Genomic DNA, 16,872 nt, shown 5'->3' with positions numbered 1-16,872 from the left:
CTACTTGATTTAAAAATGGCAAAAGATCTGAACAGATAGCTCACCAATGGCAAATAAATATATTAAAAGATGCTCAACATCCCATGTCATCAGGCAACTGCAAATTTAAACAATGATGAGATATCATGAAACACCTATTAGAATGTTTAAAATTCAAGACACTGACAACAGCAAACACTGACAAGGATGTGGAGCGCCAGGAACTTCCATTCGTTGCTGGTGCAAATGCAAAATTGTATAGCCACTTTGGAAGACAGTTTGGCAGTTTCTTATAAAACTAAAATACTCATTTCATACAATCCAGCAATCATACTCCTGGGTATTAAGCGAGATGAATTGTTAACTTACGTCCACACAAAAACCTGCATGTGACTGTTTACAGCAGCTTTATTCATCATTGCCAAAACATGGAAGCAACAAGATGTCCTTCAATAGGTGAATGGATAAACAAACTGTGGTACATCCATATAATGAAATATTTTCAGTAATAAAAATAAATGAAAAGCTGTCAAGTCATGAAAAGACATGAAGTCACCTTAAGTGGATATTGCTATGTGACAGAAGCCAATCTGAAGACTACATACCGTATGAATCTGACTATATGACATTCCTGAAAAGATAAAACTATGGAATCAATAAAAAGATCACTGGCTACCAAAGGTTTGGGGAGATAGAGAGAGGGACGAATAGGCAGAACACAGAGAATTTTTAGGTCACTGAAATGATTCTGTATGATACTGTAATGGTAGATACATGTCATCATATATTTGTCAAAACCCTTGGACCATGCAACACAGAGAGTAAACCCTAATGTAGGTTTGGACTTAATGAGACTATGGACTGTAGTTAGTGATAATATATCAATATTGGCTCATTAATTATAACAAATGTACCATACTAATGTAAGATGTTAATACTAGGGAAAACTGTGTGTTTTGGGGGGAGGAAAGGAAGTCTATGGGAAATCTCTGTACCTTCCACTCAATTTTTCTGTGACCTAAAACTGCTCTAAAAAATAAAGTCTATTAATTAAAAAAAAAGACTGAAAAGCCTTGAAAACAATATTATAAGTGAAAGCAGACAGACACAAAAGGCCACATATTATATGAGTCCATTTATATGAAATGTCTACTACTTTAAGAACCAGGAGTTATACAAAAGAAAGAGCTAGATAAATAAGATGGTGAAAGAAGGATCCTGCTACTGATAAGAGGACATAGTGTGAATATGTTTCAAATTCAAAGAAAGACTAATGTATTTCTCATCAGAAAATAGCCTTAGAGAATTTTTCTGCTCATACATTTATTATGATATAATAGGATTTTTCCAGCATCGAGGTGTTGATACCAACACTAAATTACTAGGCAGTACAGCTTTCTGCAATTATACCTGTGCTTGGTAATTGGGGAAATCATAACGACCTTAAAAGCTAAAACTCAAGAATGCCTGGATCAAACTGTAGCTCAAATTGACTTCTTACACAAACTCTAAGTTACAAAAATGGATGGAACAAATAGCCAGGATGAAATATGTAGGTCAACCTGCTTATAAAAATAACCTTGACAGAGTTATACAGATAGATATTGCTGTAAAATTTCTTTATACAGTGAGAGGGAGTAGGCCAAGTTTACTGAGCTGTAATATCTACTTATCTTTGATGAAGCAATCATAGCTTGTAGGGCTGTTGGACTGTATCACAGAGATGCCAATTGTTAATTATCGAGTAAGATTCATGATTTGCGAAAATGGAAGATGATTATTATTTTTAGAATAAAAAGAGTGCGTACTAAGCCGTAAGAAGTAGAATGTCCAGTAAAAGAGAAGTGAAAGACACAAAGAGGCTATATTGAAAACAGATAGCTAAGAAATTATGGAAATTATAACCAACAAATATTATATTATGAAATTATTATCAGTATCACTAATAATCAAACAAATGTAAGTTAATGCAAAAGTAAATGCTGATTTAATCTGTCAGACAAGATTTAAAAAGAATAATAATATCCAATGTTGTATGAGTAGAGGTAAATGAATTCTCTGATGACTGTTAGTGGGAGTATTAATTGGTAGAGAATTTTTGGAGGAGGAGTTGGCAGTTGCTGTTAAGATGTTTTTTTAATGCAAATTTTCTTCAACCAAAATTTCACTTCTAGGAATCTGTCCAACAGAAGTATTGTCCAAGTGCACAAAGATGTGTTTACAAGAAAGTTCATGGCAGTGTTATTTGTAATAGAGAAAAATTGGAAACAACATGAATGTCTCCTCATAGAATATTCCACAGAGATGAAAAAGAATTAAGTAGATTTCTTTGAACTGACACGTAAAGTTTTCCAAGAGATATTGCCAAGTGATACAGAAGGTATAAAACATAACTTATAGTGTGATCCCACTTATGTTTACAAACACCCCCAGAACTAAATATTGTTAAGTTGGCAGTTAATTAAAAAAGGTCTAGAAGAATGCACTGTGAATGCCTCTTAGGGTTGTTCCTTGGGGGAGGAGTAGGGCAGAATAGGAAATGAAGAGGCATCTGTAGTTATTTTATTGTATACACTTTTATACTGTTTGATTTTTTTTTAAGTTTATTTATTTATTTTTGAGAGACAGAGAGAGAGCCAGAGAGAGAATCCCAAGCAGGCTCTGAGCTGTCAGTGCAGAGCTGGATGCAGGGCTCAGTACGACAAACCGTGAAATCATGACCCAAGCCGAAATCAAGAGTCGGATGCTCAACCAACTGAGCCACCCAGGAGCCCCTATACTGTTTGATTTTTTTTTTTAATTTTTTTTTTCAACATTTATTTATTTTTGGGACAGAGAGAGACAGAGCATGAATGGGGAAGGGCAGAGAGAGAGAGGGAGACACAGAATCGGAAACAGACTCCAGGCTCTGAGCTATCAGCCCAGAGCCCGACGCGGGGCTCGAACTCACGGACCGTGAGATCGTGACCTGGCTGAAGTCGGACGCTTAACCGACTGCGCCACCCAGGCGCCCCAGTATACTGTTTGATTTTTTAAACAAAAACTAAAAATTTGTGTAATGTTAGGAGTTATTTAAAAATGTACATACATATTAATGAATTAATATTAGTAAAGCACTGAGAATATTTCCTGGTGCAGAGAAAGTGCTATGTAAGTGTGTGTTAAATTAAATAAATTAGTTCAAATGTTAGGGCTTTATCCTGAGAAAATAATTATGGGATGTGCAAACATTTAATTTCTAGAATGTTTAACTCTAAGATTATTAAAGTTAGAAATGACCTAAATGCCCAGCAGATGATTGACTAAAAAATATTAATTCACACAATGAGTGGGATTTTTGAATGATAATTTTTAACAGCTATATGGAGGTATATTTTACATGTTATAAAATGCACCCATTTCAAAGAGCGATTCAGTGATTTTTAGTAACTTCATGAGTAGTGCAACCATCAGCATAAATCAGTTTTAGTACATACCCCCAGTGAGATCCCTTATCCCATTTACAGTTAATCTCATTACCACCACTAGTCCAGGCACCAGTAATCTACTTTCTTTCTCTATAAAATTTCTTTTTCTGCACTATACAATGGGATATTTTGCATCCACAGACATTGGTCATAATAAGTGATAGCTGGTTACAAAAGGGGGAAAAGCAGATAAAATATTACGTATAGGATTAGCCTAGTTGAGTTTATATGAAGAGAGAGAGAGAGATGAAAATTTGAATGTTAGTTTCCAAAATGTTAATAGTGGTTACCCCTGAGTGGTAGAAATATGAGTGCTTTTTTTTTCTTTTTTCTGTTGAAATCTTATGATCTGAAAAGCACAATATAAATGATCTTGGAATGGACATGGCTCCTGCAATATGTTCTTTCAATGGAGTGTCTGTGCATAAGAGGGTGGGAATTTAGAAGTGCCTTTGGATATGAGTGGGTTGTTTTTCTAAAGTCTCTCAGGTGGGAGCAAATAGGAATAAGGTTATCAGGTGATACAATAAGTACCTGCAAGATTCAGTTGCTCAGCAGACCAGCACCTGCAAAAAGTCAAGGAAAGTGGGCACTCATGGTTCAAGGCTGCCTACCAGGAATTGGCCTCAGCCCGTCTACCCTTAGATGAACTTGGCCTCTTAGGGATATTTTAGCCAATACTAGCCTCAGAAAGAGAGGTGAGATAGCTGAAGGGTACTCATTCCAGTTCCTCTGGGGTCCCCCACTTTGATACCCACCAGGGCAGAAGCGGAAACACCTATGTCCCCCTCTCCTAAGAACGGAAAGCAGAAGAGTAAGTTTCTCCTTTTCCTTTATTTGCTGCCTTGCTCTTCCTCATCTTTTGTGAATAAAATGCACCCCACATTCTCTTTAGTGTTCTTTTTTTTAATTGTTTTTATTGTTTATTTTTATTTATTTTTGAGAGAGAAACAGAGCATGAGTGTGGGGGAGGGCAGAGAGAGAGAGGGAGACACAGAATCTGAAAGAGACTCTAGGCTCTGAGCTGTCAGCACAGATCCCAATATGGGGCTCAAACTCTGGAATGGTGAGATCATGACCTGAGCCAAAGTCGGATGCCTAACTGACTGAGCCACCCAGGTGTCCCTAGAGTGTTTATACTTAAAGCGAACAGTTTCCAAAAGTATGTGTTGGATTGTCTATTCCATGCCAATGTTCTTTTAAACCAAATTGGTACTTGGGGTGCCTGGGTGGCCCAGTCAGTAAAGTGTCCAACTTTGGCTCAGGTCAGAATCTCGCTGTTCATGAGTTCAAGTCCCACATCAAGCTCTGTGCTGACAGCTCGGAGTCTGGAGCCTGCTTTGGATTCTGTGTCTCCCTCTCTCTCTTCCCCTTCCCCACTCAACTCTCTCTCAAAAATAAATAAACATTAAAACATTTTTTAAAAAGTTGGTACTTTATGTATGTCTCTATTTATTTTGGGGAGGCTCTTTTCTTCAAAGAGGGCACAGCATGATAAGAGAAAGGCATGCTTCAGCCAAGTGTGTATACTTTGATGTGAGGTGACAAGATTCATGCAGGATTCTTATTCTTGAAATAAACACCTGACCTATTGCTTTTATTGAATTTGCTTAGAAACAAAATTGCAGTGAACCAAACTATACCTCTGGAAGCAGGAATTTCCTCTGGAGACTCTAGAAAACTTCAAACTCATTTTTTTACTCTTTTAAATATTATCTTCCTAAAATATATGAAAGTATTTCATAATGTGAGAATAATGTGACCACATCCATATTTTGATACCTTATTTTCCAAATTACTTGAAGAGCTTATTTCGTGTTTGAGTTACAACACTCCCGGTTTCCAATCAGGTGGCCCCACCCAGCTCAGTGAAGTTTTGCCTTATAGTCACTGCCAGAGGGGGCGGAAGGGACCTGCTAGTGCAACTTACAGGGTCTGCACAGAGAAAGGAGATGCTACATGATGGTGGGAAGACCTTGTCTCACCCGTGACCTTTAGCTGATAGTGATGTGGCTCTTCAAGCTAGTTGCCTTCAGGAGTGGAGTCCATAAAGGGGTGGCCCCAAGCCCCTCACAGAATCTCCAATGTAGACCTCCAGTGTCCTTTAATGATGTATTATTGGACGGGACCAGCCCTGGAGGCTTTAACAGCCTTCCTCTGTGATCTGTAAGTTTTGAAAGGCTCAGTATCTACTGTCTTTCTTTAGGACATTGATGGAAGGTCCCAGTGCTCACATTTTATGCTTATTAGTGATACTTTTCATGAGTTTCCAGGGCTAGAGGGACTTTTCCACGCTATTTAATGATTTTCAGTTTAACTCTCTTTCTGAGTGGGATGTTGTAAAGATTAATTAGCCAGTGTTCATAAAGTGCTTTCAAGCTGAAAAGTACTGCACAAGGGTGTGCAGACTCATTAGCTTCTTAGTCATTAAGGCTTTTTAGACCTTTTGGCATTCAGAAACTAGACAGTGAAGGCCAAATTCGTATTTTTTCTTGGAGGAGGGGGACCTAAAAAAGAGCAGAATAGAATAGTATCCCTCTTTCTTTTTTGAAAAAAAAGACATCTGTTGCACGGGGACTGGAAAAAAGATTAAGATTTTTCATCATCTCCTATATCCATACTGCTTCTGCTTCTTCTTACTCCCTCCTTTCAAAATGTGTTTATCTGATTCTTCTGCACATTTGTTTAGAAACTCTATGATTATATTGTCGTGTAGTTATCCATAGTGGAACTGATTCTGGCCTCAGAGCGCTGAATTGTTGTACTGATAAATGACACAGGGTAGGTAGAGCATTCCCTTTGTAAATAAAGATTCCCCTCTCGGTTTGCAATGTGTCAAAAAGGTGTAATATTGTCTCCATCCTCAGTAATATTTGCTCAATATATTTAGAGTTCTATATGATTTAGTTAAGCCTGTGACTGAGGCTGGAAAAGTACAGACTGGCCACCAAAGATATAAAGAGTTTCTAAGAGAAGCCAGGGACAAAGATGGATAATGTACAATGAATTAGATTGACAGTGGACATTTTAGCAGCATCAGCTGCACATGATGGGGGAATAATATGAGAGACAGTGGTCAATCTAGAATTGTATACCAAACTAAATTACCTTTTAAGATTGATCATAAATAAAGACCTTTCTATACAAACAAAACACATTTACCACGAATACTAAAGGATGTTCTAAAGGATTCGAAAAGAGAAAATTATTTCAGAAGGAAACAAGAAGAGGCTAGAAGGAACAAAGAGGAAAAAATTGGGAACCATGTGGGTAAATCTAAAAAAGCATTAGGTAATAATAATAATGTCCAATTTGCAGTAACAAAACAAGGTATAAGTAAAAAAAGCAAAAAAGTAACATGTATAACAGGAAAGTTAAAGTATTCAACCTTCTTATCTTATTTGGAAGGAGGCTAAAGATATTAAAATTAGATTTTATTAAGTATGCACATAGACTTTCTAGTTTTAATCACTAAAATAAAAGAAATGTAATGTAGTGGGGGAGGGGAATCAATGGAATGAGAAAATAAAATCGATAGCAACTGGCTCAATAAAAAGGGAATAAATAAATTTACCATGGATCTTAGTAATTTCTCCTGGGCTCTTACTTTACAATTACAACTACTAAGTAACTATGTTGTAGAGTTCATATCAATATACCAACAGGACAAATGAAAAATAAAATAGTCTTACTGATATGTGAACAGCTATTTCTGGCTTGGGATAAAGTGTTCAGTAACAGCATCATTTTGATAACACAGGACATGGATTATAGTAGAGGAGCCTCAAATATAGAGAACACAGATCTTTCATAATGGACAGTAAGCTTGCCTGACCTCTACTCCAGAGAATATTATCTTAATTATGCTTTATATTAAACAAGTCTGCTCTTTGCTCTGGAAGAAGACACTTTTTTTCCAAGGCCATTCATTATACAAACACCTTTGAAATATAGAGCAGTGCCTTTGTTTTTACGTTGTGCAGAAATGTGAGAGATCCATGGAGAGATATCTCCCAAAAAGTTTGGATAAGTTTGTAAAGCCCAGTTTTCTTATCTGAAAAATAAAATGAATGGTATAGCATATGTAGTTACAAGGATCAGATGATATAGTATGTATAAAATGCTTAATGTCATATCCAAGGACTTTGTCAATATCGATTACTACTATAAATGATTATTTCTTGAGTAAAATGTGAGCATGTTTATTGAATTCTTTGTTTTCTCCAGCAAGTAGAATATTACAGCTCATAGATGTTTCTACTTATCACCAAGTATTAGAATTAAAAAGGATTAGGAAGATTACCCAACGAAACCAGGCATTTTACAGATAAGGAAATAGGTTCAGAAAGGTTAAGTGACTTGTTGGCTTTCACACAGAACAGCCATATAAAGGACAATGGTCATCTAACTTAATAGTCACATAATTTTTAATGAGACCCAGTGCTTGGAGCTCAATAAATATTGGCATTACAAAGGAATTGAAGCAAGCCTATGATATATTAGAAAACATTTCACATATTTATTTGGTCATTCTCTTCTACATACTTGCTTGACCTCTGAACCACCTTAAACTTGGCCCCTGAAGGCAGATAAATACAGGAAGAAAGAGAGGAAAGGAGAAAGGAAGTCAGGAAGTCAAGAAGGAAAGAGAGAGAGAAGAAGGAAGGAAAGAGGAAGGAAGGAAGGAAGGAAGGAAGGAAGGAAGGAAGGAAGGAAGGAAGGAAGGAAAGAAAAAAAAAAGAAAAGGAAAGAAAGAGAAGGAGGAAGGAAGGGAGGGAGGGAGAGAGGAAGGAAGAAAAAAAGAAAGAGAAAGAAAGAAAAAGAAAGAAAAAAGAAAGAAAGAGAAAGAAAGAAAAGGAGAAAAATAAAATAACCTGTATCCCCTCCTTCCCTCCACCTCCATCATAGTCACTGTCTCCAGAGCAGAGTCAAAACAACAACAACAACAACAACAACAACAACAACAACAACAACAACAACAGGAAACTACAAGAAAAGTGCTGTGTGTGTAGGTGATGTTGAAAGTGGTCCCATTCTGGCTAAAGGCAGGGAAATTCTGGCAGAATATCTGGCATCTTTATGTCAACAGCTTTATCCTGGCTTACCAACAAACTTCCTAAGGCATGAGGGGGAGTAGTAATGAAGAGGAATGAGGGGGCGACAGAAATAGCATCCAGTTCTAGGAGGCACCATGTTGTAAGACATGATCATGAGGTGTAGCATAAGATGACCAGAGTTCCTGTGTGAGTTTGAGCAAGTTACTGAATTTCCTGATCTCTAAAATGTACTTAAAATTTTTCCATGACAAGTTGATGTGCCATTCAAATAAAGAAATGAAGTGAGAGTGTTTGGCACCTCATTAAATAGAAGGTCCTCATTAAATAGAAGTTGGAATCAAATTCATTGAAGGAATTTATCCAGGAAAGATCTGTAAAAATCAGCCAGCTCACTGATTTTGTACTTCTGCTTAATACCAATTCCATCATTTCTCTGTTTTCTGTAAGAGTGGTGTCACAGCATTGGCTTCTACGGCCTTGTGAAATACTTTCTGGGACCTCAGGTCACAGCTGAATATGCCCAGGTAGCCAAAGCAAGATCTAATAGGAAAGCAATGATAAGGAATGTGGATTGTTCTTCATCTTTTGTCTTTCTCAAGCCTGCTGCAAAAACACCTCCCACTCTGGGTAATTCTTTTCTGGGTGTCCCTGGGGTGTCTCACACTGTTCCTGCCATTCTTATCCGTCGCCTGTGGTAAACTCTTCTAGGAATTGGGAGCTGCTCTGTTTTGTCACTGCTCTAGAGTACCCCTTCACAGGACCTTGTACTGTGTGTGTGTGTGTGTGTGTGTGTGTGTGTGTGTGTGTGTGAGAGAGAGAGAGAGAGAGAGAGAGAGAGATTGAGAGAGAGAAAGAGAGACAGACAAACAAGGAGACAGAGGGAGGAAGAAACATGCACTTTTCTATCTGCTTTAGAGGAGTCCCAAAGCAATATTACTTGTCCCAATGTGCTATGTTGTAAAGAGTTTAGGGAAATAGTTCTTTTGGTTTTTACTTGGGGTATTTTCTCTCCCTTTGGAGTCAGAGATTCTGGAATGAATTTGAGTGAGAGTGCCAGGCAGTACTGAAAATCAGTGATACTGAAATGATGAGAAAGTCTTTGTTGGGATTGAGCCCACCACACCTAGCTGTTTCTTCCCATCGGAGAAGTGTTCTCTTAAAGAATCCCCAGCCTTTCCTCAAACAGGCTTCAGTAGGACATCCCACAAATTTGCATTCAATCCAGTTATGTCAACAGAACGGTGGGCACATTTTGAGCTCTTTTGCTTCAGGCTACTAGGCCCTCAGGTTGCTAAATTCCTACTGGGCCCTTGCAAACTTCAATCTGTAGCTGACATTGCCAGGGTCAAGCTAAGATCCCCACTACAGATAACTTATGTGCAAAGAAATTGACTCACAGCCTGCTTGCCTCCAAATGTGAATGTGGGCACTTGCCTTAGATTCTAGATATATAAATTTATTCATTTATTCTTTTTTCATTGATCAGAGAAGGAATGCACAGATGATGTAGATACAGTTCCTGTATCATAGTCATCATAGCCTGTTGCTTCACTTTATATGCTCATAGATATGACTGTCCATGGTTAAAGCTTCACTGAGACGATGTTATAGTTAACTCTGAAAAATATCCTTTCCAAAGTTAAAATACTAGTATCAACAATTCCATACTCAATTTCTGTGATTGAAAACAAAGTATTATGATCAGGCCAATGCAGGGAATGTGGAATTTGGTGCAGTGATGTTTTAATGTTTTTAACACTCTCTTTGCCCCCAGGTTATGCAGATGTATCTTCCATTTTGTGGAATTGCCATATCTAATGCTCAGCTATTTGCTGCCTCAAGGAAAGAGTATGAAAGAAGCAGGGTGAGTGGAAAGAAACACTGTTGACAATCCTCAAAGCTCTCTGACTTTCAAGTGTCTGTGAGTCATCATGTCTTTTAAAAACAGCAGATGAACTTTGAATAGTCCAGGAATCCTTTTAATTTGTTTAATCCTTCAAATTTATGGTTGAAGATACCTATAAGCATTAAGTCCAAATGGAAGTGGATACATATTTTCTGTTGTTGTTTGGGGAAATAGTACCAGCTTCTTTTAAAAATGAAATTAACTTCAGGGAGCCCGGGTGGCTCAGTTGGTTAAGTGTCCAACTCTTGATCTCAGCTCAGGTCATGATCTTATGGGTCCTGAGATCGAACCCCGCATCAGGCTCTGCTGACAGCATGGGGCCTGCTTGGAATTCTCTCTCTCTCCCTCTCTCTGCCCCTCCTGCATTAGCATACTCTCTCAACATATATAAATAATCTTTAAAAAAAATGAAATTAATTCACATCTATACTGTAAGGCAGCAGATATATTCTTATGGCTTTGAGACAATAACACACTAAATTGTACAATTTAGTTCCTTTAAGAAGCAAGGTATGTTACAAATGACTTCACTCCATCTCATAAATTTTGCTTTTGAATTCAAAGTTTTTCTGGAAGAGCATCACAAGATGGCTGGACAATAATGCAAACACTTTTATAGGATTATAAAGACACACACAAAGAGGGATTGATCTCCTATACCTTCACCAGCTTTAGAGTTAAATAGGAAAGAAAGAGAGGAAAGAAGGAGGAGAGAAAGAAGAATAGCAGGTGGGCCGATACTCAAAAAAAAATCTGAACTATCAAATAGAGATTAAATTATATTAAGCTTATTATACCTTTTTTTTAATTTTTATTTTTTATTTTTAAGTAATCTTTCCACCCAATGTGAGACTCAAACTTATGACTTGAGAGATGAAGAGATGTCCGTGCCACTGACCAGGGACTTGTTATACTTTTATTTTATTTTATTTCATTTTATTTTATTTTATTTTATTTTATTTATTTATAACTTTTTTAATGTTTTTTTATTTTTATGAGAGAGAGAGAACCAGAGAGTGAGCAGGGGAGGGGCAGAAAGGGAGACACAGAATCTGAAGCAGGCTCCAGGCTCTGAGCTGTCAGCACAGAACCTGACACAGGTTTCGAACCCATGAGCTGTGAGATCATGACCTGAGTAGAAGTCTAGCACTCAACCAACTGAGTCACCCAGGTGCCCCATTGTTATACGTTTAAATACATGGAGATTACTGCCACAACTTAGAAATTTATTTAACAAGGTTTCAAAAAGTTAGAAATCCTCAGCTAATTAGTAATCAAATTGACTAAAAGTTTCATTGGCTAAGCATTATGATTTATGAATATTTCACAGCCAACAGATGCACACAACAGATTACTACAGCCATCTTCTTTAACATAGCATACCACACCATTTCTCTGACTTGGATCCTGTTTTTGTCATCAGCCCCATGGCTTACCATTTTCCTCCTTTCATTTGGCACTCCAGCAATAGTCCCCTGTTGCCAGAATACAGCCTGTTACTTTACTTTCTTATACCTTTAGCCACATTCCTCCCTCTGCCTTCAGTGCATCATGTCCACCTTTTCCTCCCACCACCACCTGCCTTACAGATCCTTCAGGACCCAGCTCAGCCTTCTAGTTAATCCTCCCTTCCTTTCTTCTCGTCATTCCTTGTATATATCGCCGTTATTCTACTTGTGGACACTTATCACACTGTATAATATTTATTGGTAGCATTGTTCTCCACCTACATTTTGAAGTCTCTAAGGGACGCTTCATGTATTATTGATCTTTACATCCTCACGTTTGGCACAATTTATTTACCTGTTCAGCACATTTATTGTGTGATGTTCTTCAGACACTGTGTGTCCGAAGTCCCTGCCCTCATAGAACTTACTATTCTAGTGGAAACGATAGTAGGCAAGCAAACAAATACAAAATAATATAGTATCAGGTAGTGGTAAGTGCTATAACAAGTGAAATGAGATAAAGGGATAGGATTGGTCACTGAAGGATAGTTTGGGAGGATGTTTATTTCAGATCATGATCAAGAAGTTCTCTATAAGATGTTATTTGAACAGAGACCTAAATGAAATGAAGGAGCAAAACCACACAAAGATCAGGGAAGAGCATTCCAGATGGTGGAAATATCAAGTGGAAAGGCACCGCGGCAGGTGAAAGCTTGATCCATGCATCTGGAGAGTAGAGAGGAAGGACTCAAATAACCAAAGCAATCCTGAGAAAGAAGAACAAAGCTGGAGGCATCACACTTCCTGATTTCAAACTATAATACAAAGCTATTGTAATCAAAACAATATGGTACTGGCACTAAAAACAGACACAAGACCAGTGGGATAGAATTGAGAGCCCCAAAATGAACCCATGCTTGTAAGTTAACATATATAGGATAAAGAGGCAAGAATACTTAATGGGGAAGAGATAGTTTTTCTAATAAATGGTGATGAGAAAACTAGATAGTCACATGGAAGAAATGAAATCAGACCCCTGCCTTACACCACTCACAAAAATTAACTTGAATTAAAGATATAAGTGTAGGACATGAAACTAAAACTTCTAGAAGAAACATAGGAGAAAAACTCCATCAATTTTTTGACTCTAATGCAAAAGCACAAGCAAAAACAAAACAAAAAAAAAACAAGAATAAACTAGTGGGACCGCATCAAACTGAAAAGCTTCTGCACAGCAAAAGAAACCATCAACAAAATGAAGAAGCAGCCTATGGAATGGGAGAGAATACTTGCAAATTGTAATTATGTGAGGTGATGGACGTGTTAACTAACTTTATTGTAGTAATCATTTCACAATATGTACCTGTATCAAACCATCATATTGTACACCTTAAACTTACATAAAGTTATATTTCAATTATATCTTAATAGAGCTAGGGATAAAAAGAAATAATGTGGCTGGAATTAGGGCAGTGAAAAGTGAGAGATTCCTCCCAAAATTGGCAGTGAAATGTACAAAGCTTACTGATGTGGGAAATGAGTGAAAATGACTTTTGGCTTGTACAGATGGCAAGTAAACAGCTGGGTACAGGAGTCTAAAGGTCTGGTGAGATGTCAGGACTCAAGATTCATATTTAAGAACTATCAGTATATATAGATGGCATTTAAAAGTAGGGTACCAGTTTGGGTAATCTGGAGGAGAATATGTGGATAAGAGAAGGGAAGAGGTCCAAGGATGAGCCCAGGAACAAAAGAAGGCACTAGAAGGAGCGGGAGGGGGAAATACAAGTGAAATAAAGAAATGGGGAGTGTTCAGCTGTATGAATGGCCTCTAATGTCTATTGAATTGCCTATCATCCTAGATTTCCTTCTCTTTTTCTCCCATCGTGGAACTAGTCTGTATTGTTATTTGTGAAACTTTTATCACTTGTTAGTAGAGCAGCAATTTTTAATTAGAAACAGTAAAATTACTATGATGTGCTTTGTCAGTGCAAGACTCAAGGCACAATTAGTTTTTCCTCTGAGATAAATGTTTTTGTATATGGGTCCCAGAGGCCCTATCCACGCAGTCACAACAAATTGAAAAGTTAAATAATTGTTCAGTTAATATGATCCATCTGAAGAAATAGTCTAGATGATTAAGGAAATAATGGTTTCCCCCTTAATAACAGGGAATTGTGTTGGTAATTATTTAGACAATTGCCTCATTTTTAATGTTATATTTAAGTATGAAATTATTGCACATTGCCTTCTTAACAGCAATTTGCTGTCCAAATGCCAAACAGTCAGGATACACTCAAAACTTTTTTCACCTCCTGGTGTTTCTCCACATCAGGATCATAGAGCTACCCAGGGCCTTTAGCCACATTCACAAGCTCTCTTTAGAGAAAATGCTACCAAGGATATTTGATCCTCTTTTAGATGCTCAGTGAACTAGACTCATTTCATGGATCTCTTAACTCATTCAAATGCTTTTCTACCTGAACAGACTCAGAGAAGAAATTTTCACATGTTTCCAATGGTTTCAGGACAAATCAAATTCATTACTAAAGTTGACAATTGGTCATATCCCTGGGATGATCATCAACACCATCTACCTGAATAGATGTTAATTTGAAAACCCACAAAATCCTTTTGTGAGAGGTCAGACCTGAGAGTGTACATCTCATTAAGTTCTACTGAACAAAGCACCCTCTGGACAATTCACTGGCTGTGTAATTTTCTTATTGCTCTCTGATAGAAGCATAATATCTATTACCTGTACATAGCCCACTTTTCTGAAATCTCTGGAAAGAGCCATGTAATTAAAAAGTCCAAATAAATATTATTTCAATGCAAAAATTGCAAGTTAACTTAGCTGGATAAAATAACAGGTTATTGCAATTTGATTTTAAATGAGTATGCAGTTTTCAAGTTAGAATTTTAAGGGTTTTTTTCTTTAGTTTGTGTGCTTTTCATTCTGTTGTTTTAACAGAAATTTTAATGGTACTTTCTTTCCTGAGATATATAATAGTATTTAAATGTTTTCCTGTGCAGGTGGAATGAAACAATACTTCTTGTGTAGAGGGATTAATGAGGGTTTTATATATATATATATATATATATATATATATAATAATTAGTAATATATATATTTATATACATAAAATATATATGTGTAATATATATATTAATCCATATATATATGGATTAGTGGGGGATATATATATATATATATATATATATATATATATATATATGGCTCTGAAGCTTAATTAGCATTCACCACTATAATTCCTTCAGAATTCTGTGAGAAGTATATACTAGGGAAAATATGTCTCAAGTTTGACCATGAACCCATTTCTTCCTGATGGTGAGGAAGAGCTGCTTTGTAATTTTCTGAAATAAATGTGCTTTAGAGAGAATCAGGTATTGATATAACATAAAATGTTGAGTTTATACCTAGTCACATTGCAGAAAAACTGCAGGAGAGGGTGGGAGTGGGGCATGGAGGAAAGCTGAGAGCTAAGGACTAAATGGGACTGTGTAGTCATTAGCTACTTGGGAAATAGTTCTATAGCTATATGTAGGATTCATATGGGATTATATGGATTGGCACTATTTTCAAGTTGTGTCTTCCAGCTCAAAACTCTGTGATAAAACAAAATGATGGAATATTTCAAAACAATCATGAATGCTTTAAAAATTAGCCACACGGGCACCTGGGTGGCTCAGTTGGATAAGTGGCTGACTTCAGCTCAGGTCATGATCTCGCGGTCCTTGGGTTCAAGTCCCACGTTCAGGCTCTGTGCTGACACCTCGGAGCCCAGACTGTCCTTTGGATTCTGTGTTTCCCTCTCTCTCTGTCCCTCCCCTGCTTGTGCTATCTCTCTCTCAAAAATAAATAAACATTAAAACATGTTTTTAATTAGCCACACAAATATATTTATATTTTATTATAGCAAAGACAAAATGGAATTTTGAGAGAAAAAAAAACATTTTTATTCAGTCCTATACCCACCTAGATATATCCATTTCATCTTTCCTAGGCTTTGCTAGAGGTTGTTAATGACCTATTTGAAGAACAGACTGACCTGGAGAAAATTGTCAAGAAAATAATGCATCGGGCCCAAACTCTGTTGAAATGTGAACGCTGTTCTGTTTTACTCCTGGAGGACATTGAATCACCAGTAAGTCATTTTTTATCTGTCACCTAGAGTTGCAGACTGCATTAATGGAATAAAGTGTAGTTTGTTTGTAATTCAGCTTGTGAAATCATGACTCGAACCACTCCCTTCATGACTCTTCTAACCATGAGATGGCTTTTTATAAAATTAAAATTTTTTAATTCCTTTTACATGTATTTTCAGTCTTGTGTTGCGTCATCTTAGAAACATGGACTCTTAGGTTGGTGGGGCCCTTAGAGGTCTATCCCAGTCCCGAGTATTTACAGATGAGGGAACTGAGGGGTTGGATGGTTTGCCCTGTCCCTCCCAGATGCATAGACATTAGCTTAGGTGCCAGGTTCCTATCGTATTCACCCAGTGCGAAGAAGGCCCTTGGCATCTATGGGTGTGGATTGCAGTCCAGATGATGCTCCACAGTCCTCTTATCAGGAGGAGGAAGCAAAAACATGCTGGAGAAACAGTGCCTTTGCTTTTGGAGCTCAAGCAGATTGTACTTGAGCTGAGTGGAGTGACAAGCCTCAGTTGGGCTGTGCTCTGCAGCAAAGGTCTGAACTGCAGTCTCCAAGTTCTCTTACAGTTGCTTTGGAGCTGGGGACACTTGCACAGAACATGGGGCAGGTGGAGGAGGCTCCCTGCTCTTCACCGCAGGGGGTCCTGGTACTCCAAAGGCAAGTGGCAAGCTAGTTCAAGGCCTCAGGTCTGCAGCACCTCAGCTGTCAGGTTTCTGTTGAGCCCTTTGGCTCTTTGGGGGAAAATCCACTGGGTAAACACACAACAGTATTGAAAATAATGATCATCATCAATCTAACTTCTTGAAAGTTAAATGTCTAAACCCTTAGCAGCAATTTA

The 16,872-nt window shown here is 37.5% G+C and overlaps 1 protein-coding gene across 3 annotated transcripts in view; it reads left to right on the top strand.

Annotated features, from left to right (window-relative positions):
- The window catches only part of PDE11A (phosphodiesterase 11A), a 378,310-nt gene that overhangs the window by 130,810 nt on the left and 230,628 nt on the right, over positions 1-16,872 (top strand). For all 3 annotated transcript variants that reach the window (XR_005790395.1, XM_040475481.1, XM_040475482.1), the window contains exons 3-4: positions 10,278-10,367; positions 15,886-16,026. Coding sequence is in view for 2 of the 3 variants with exons in the window: in XM_040475481.1 (XP_040331415.1) it covers positions 10,278-10,367; positions 15,886-16,026 (231 nt within the window). In the remaining variant the exon portion in view is untranslated. The remainder of the gene's footprint in view (positions 1-10,277; positions 10,368-15,885; positions 16,027-16,872) is intronic.

This window comes from Herpailurus yagouaroundi, unplaced genomic scaffold (genome assembly GCF_014898765.1).
Source record: "Herpailurus yagouaroundi ecotype Mexico unplaced genomic scaffold, PumYag 140, whole genome shotgun sequence".
Lineage (NCBI taxonomy): Eukaryota > Metazoa > Chordata > Mammalia > Carnivora > Felidae > Herpailurus > Herpailurus yagouaroundi.
This window is presented reverse-complemented; position numbering and strand designations above follow the sequence as displayed.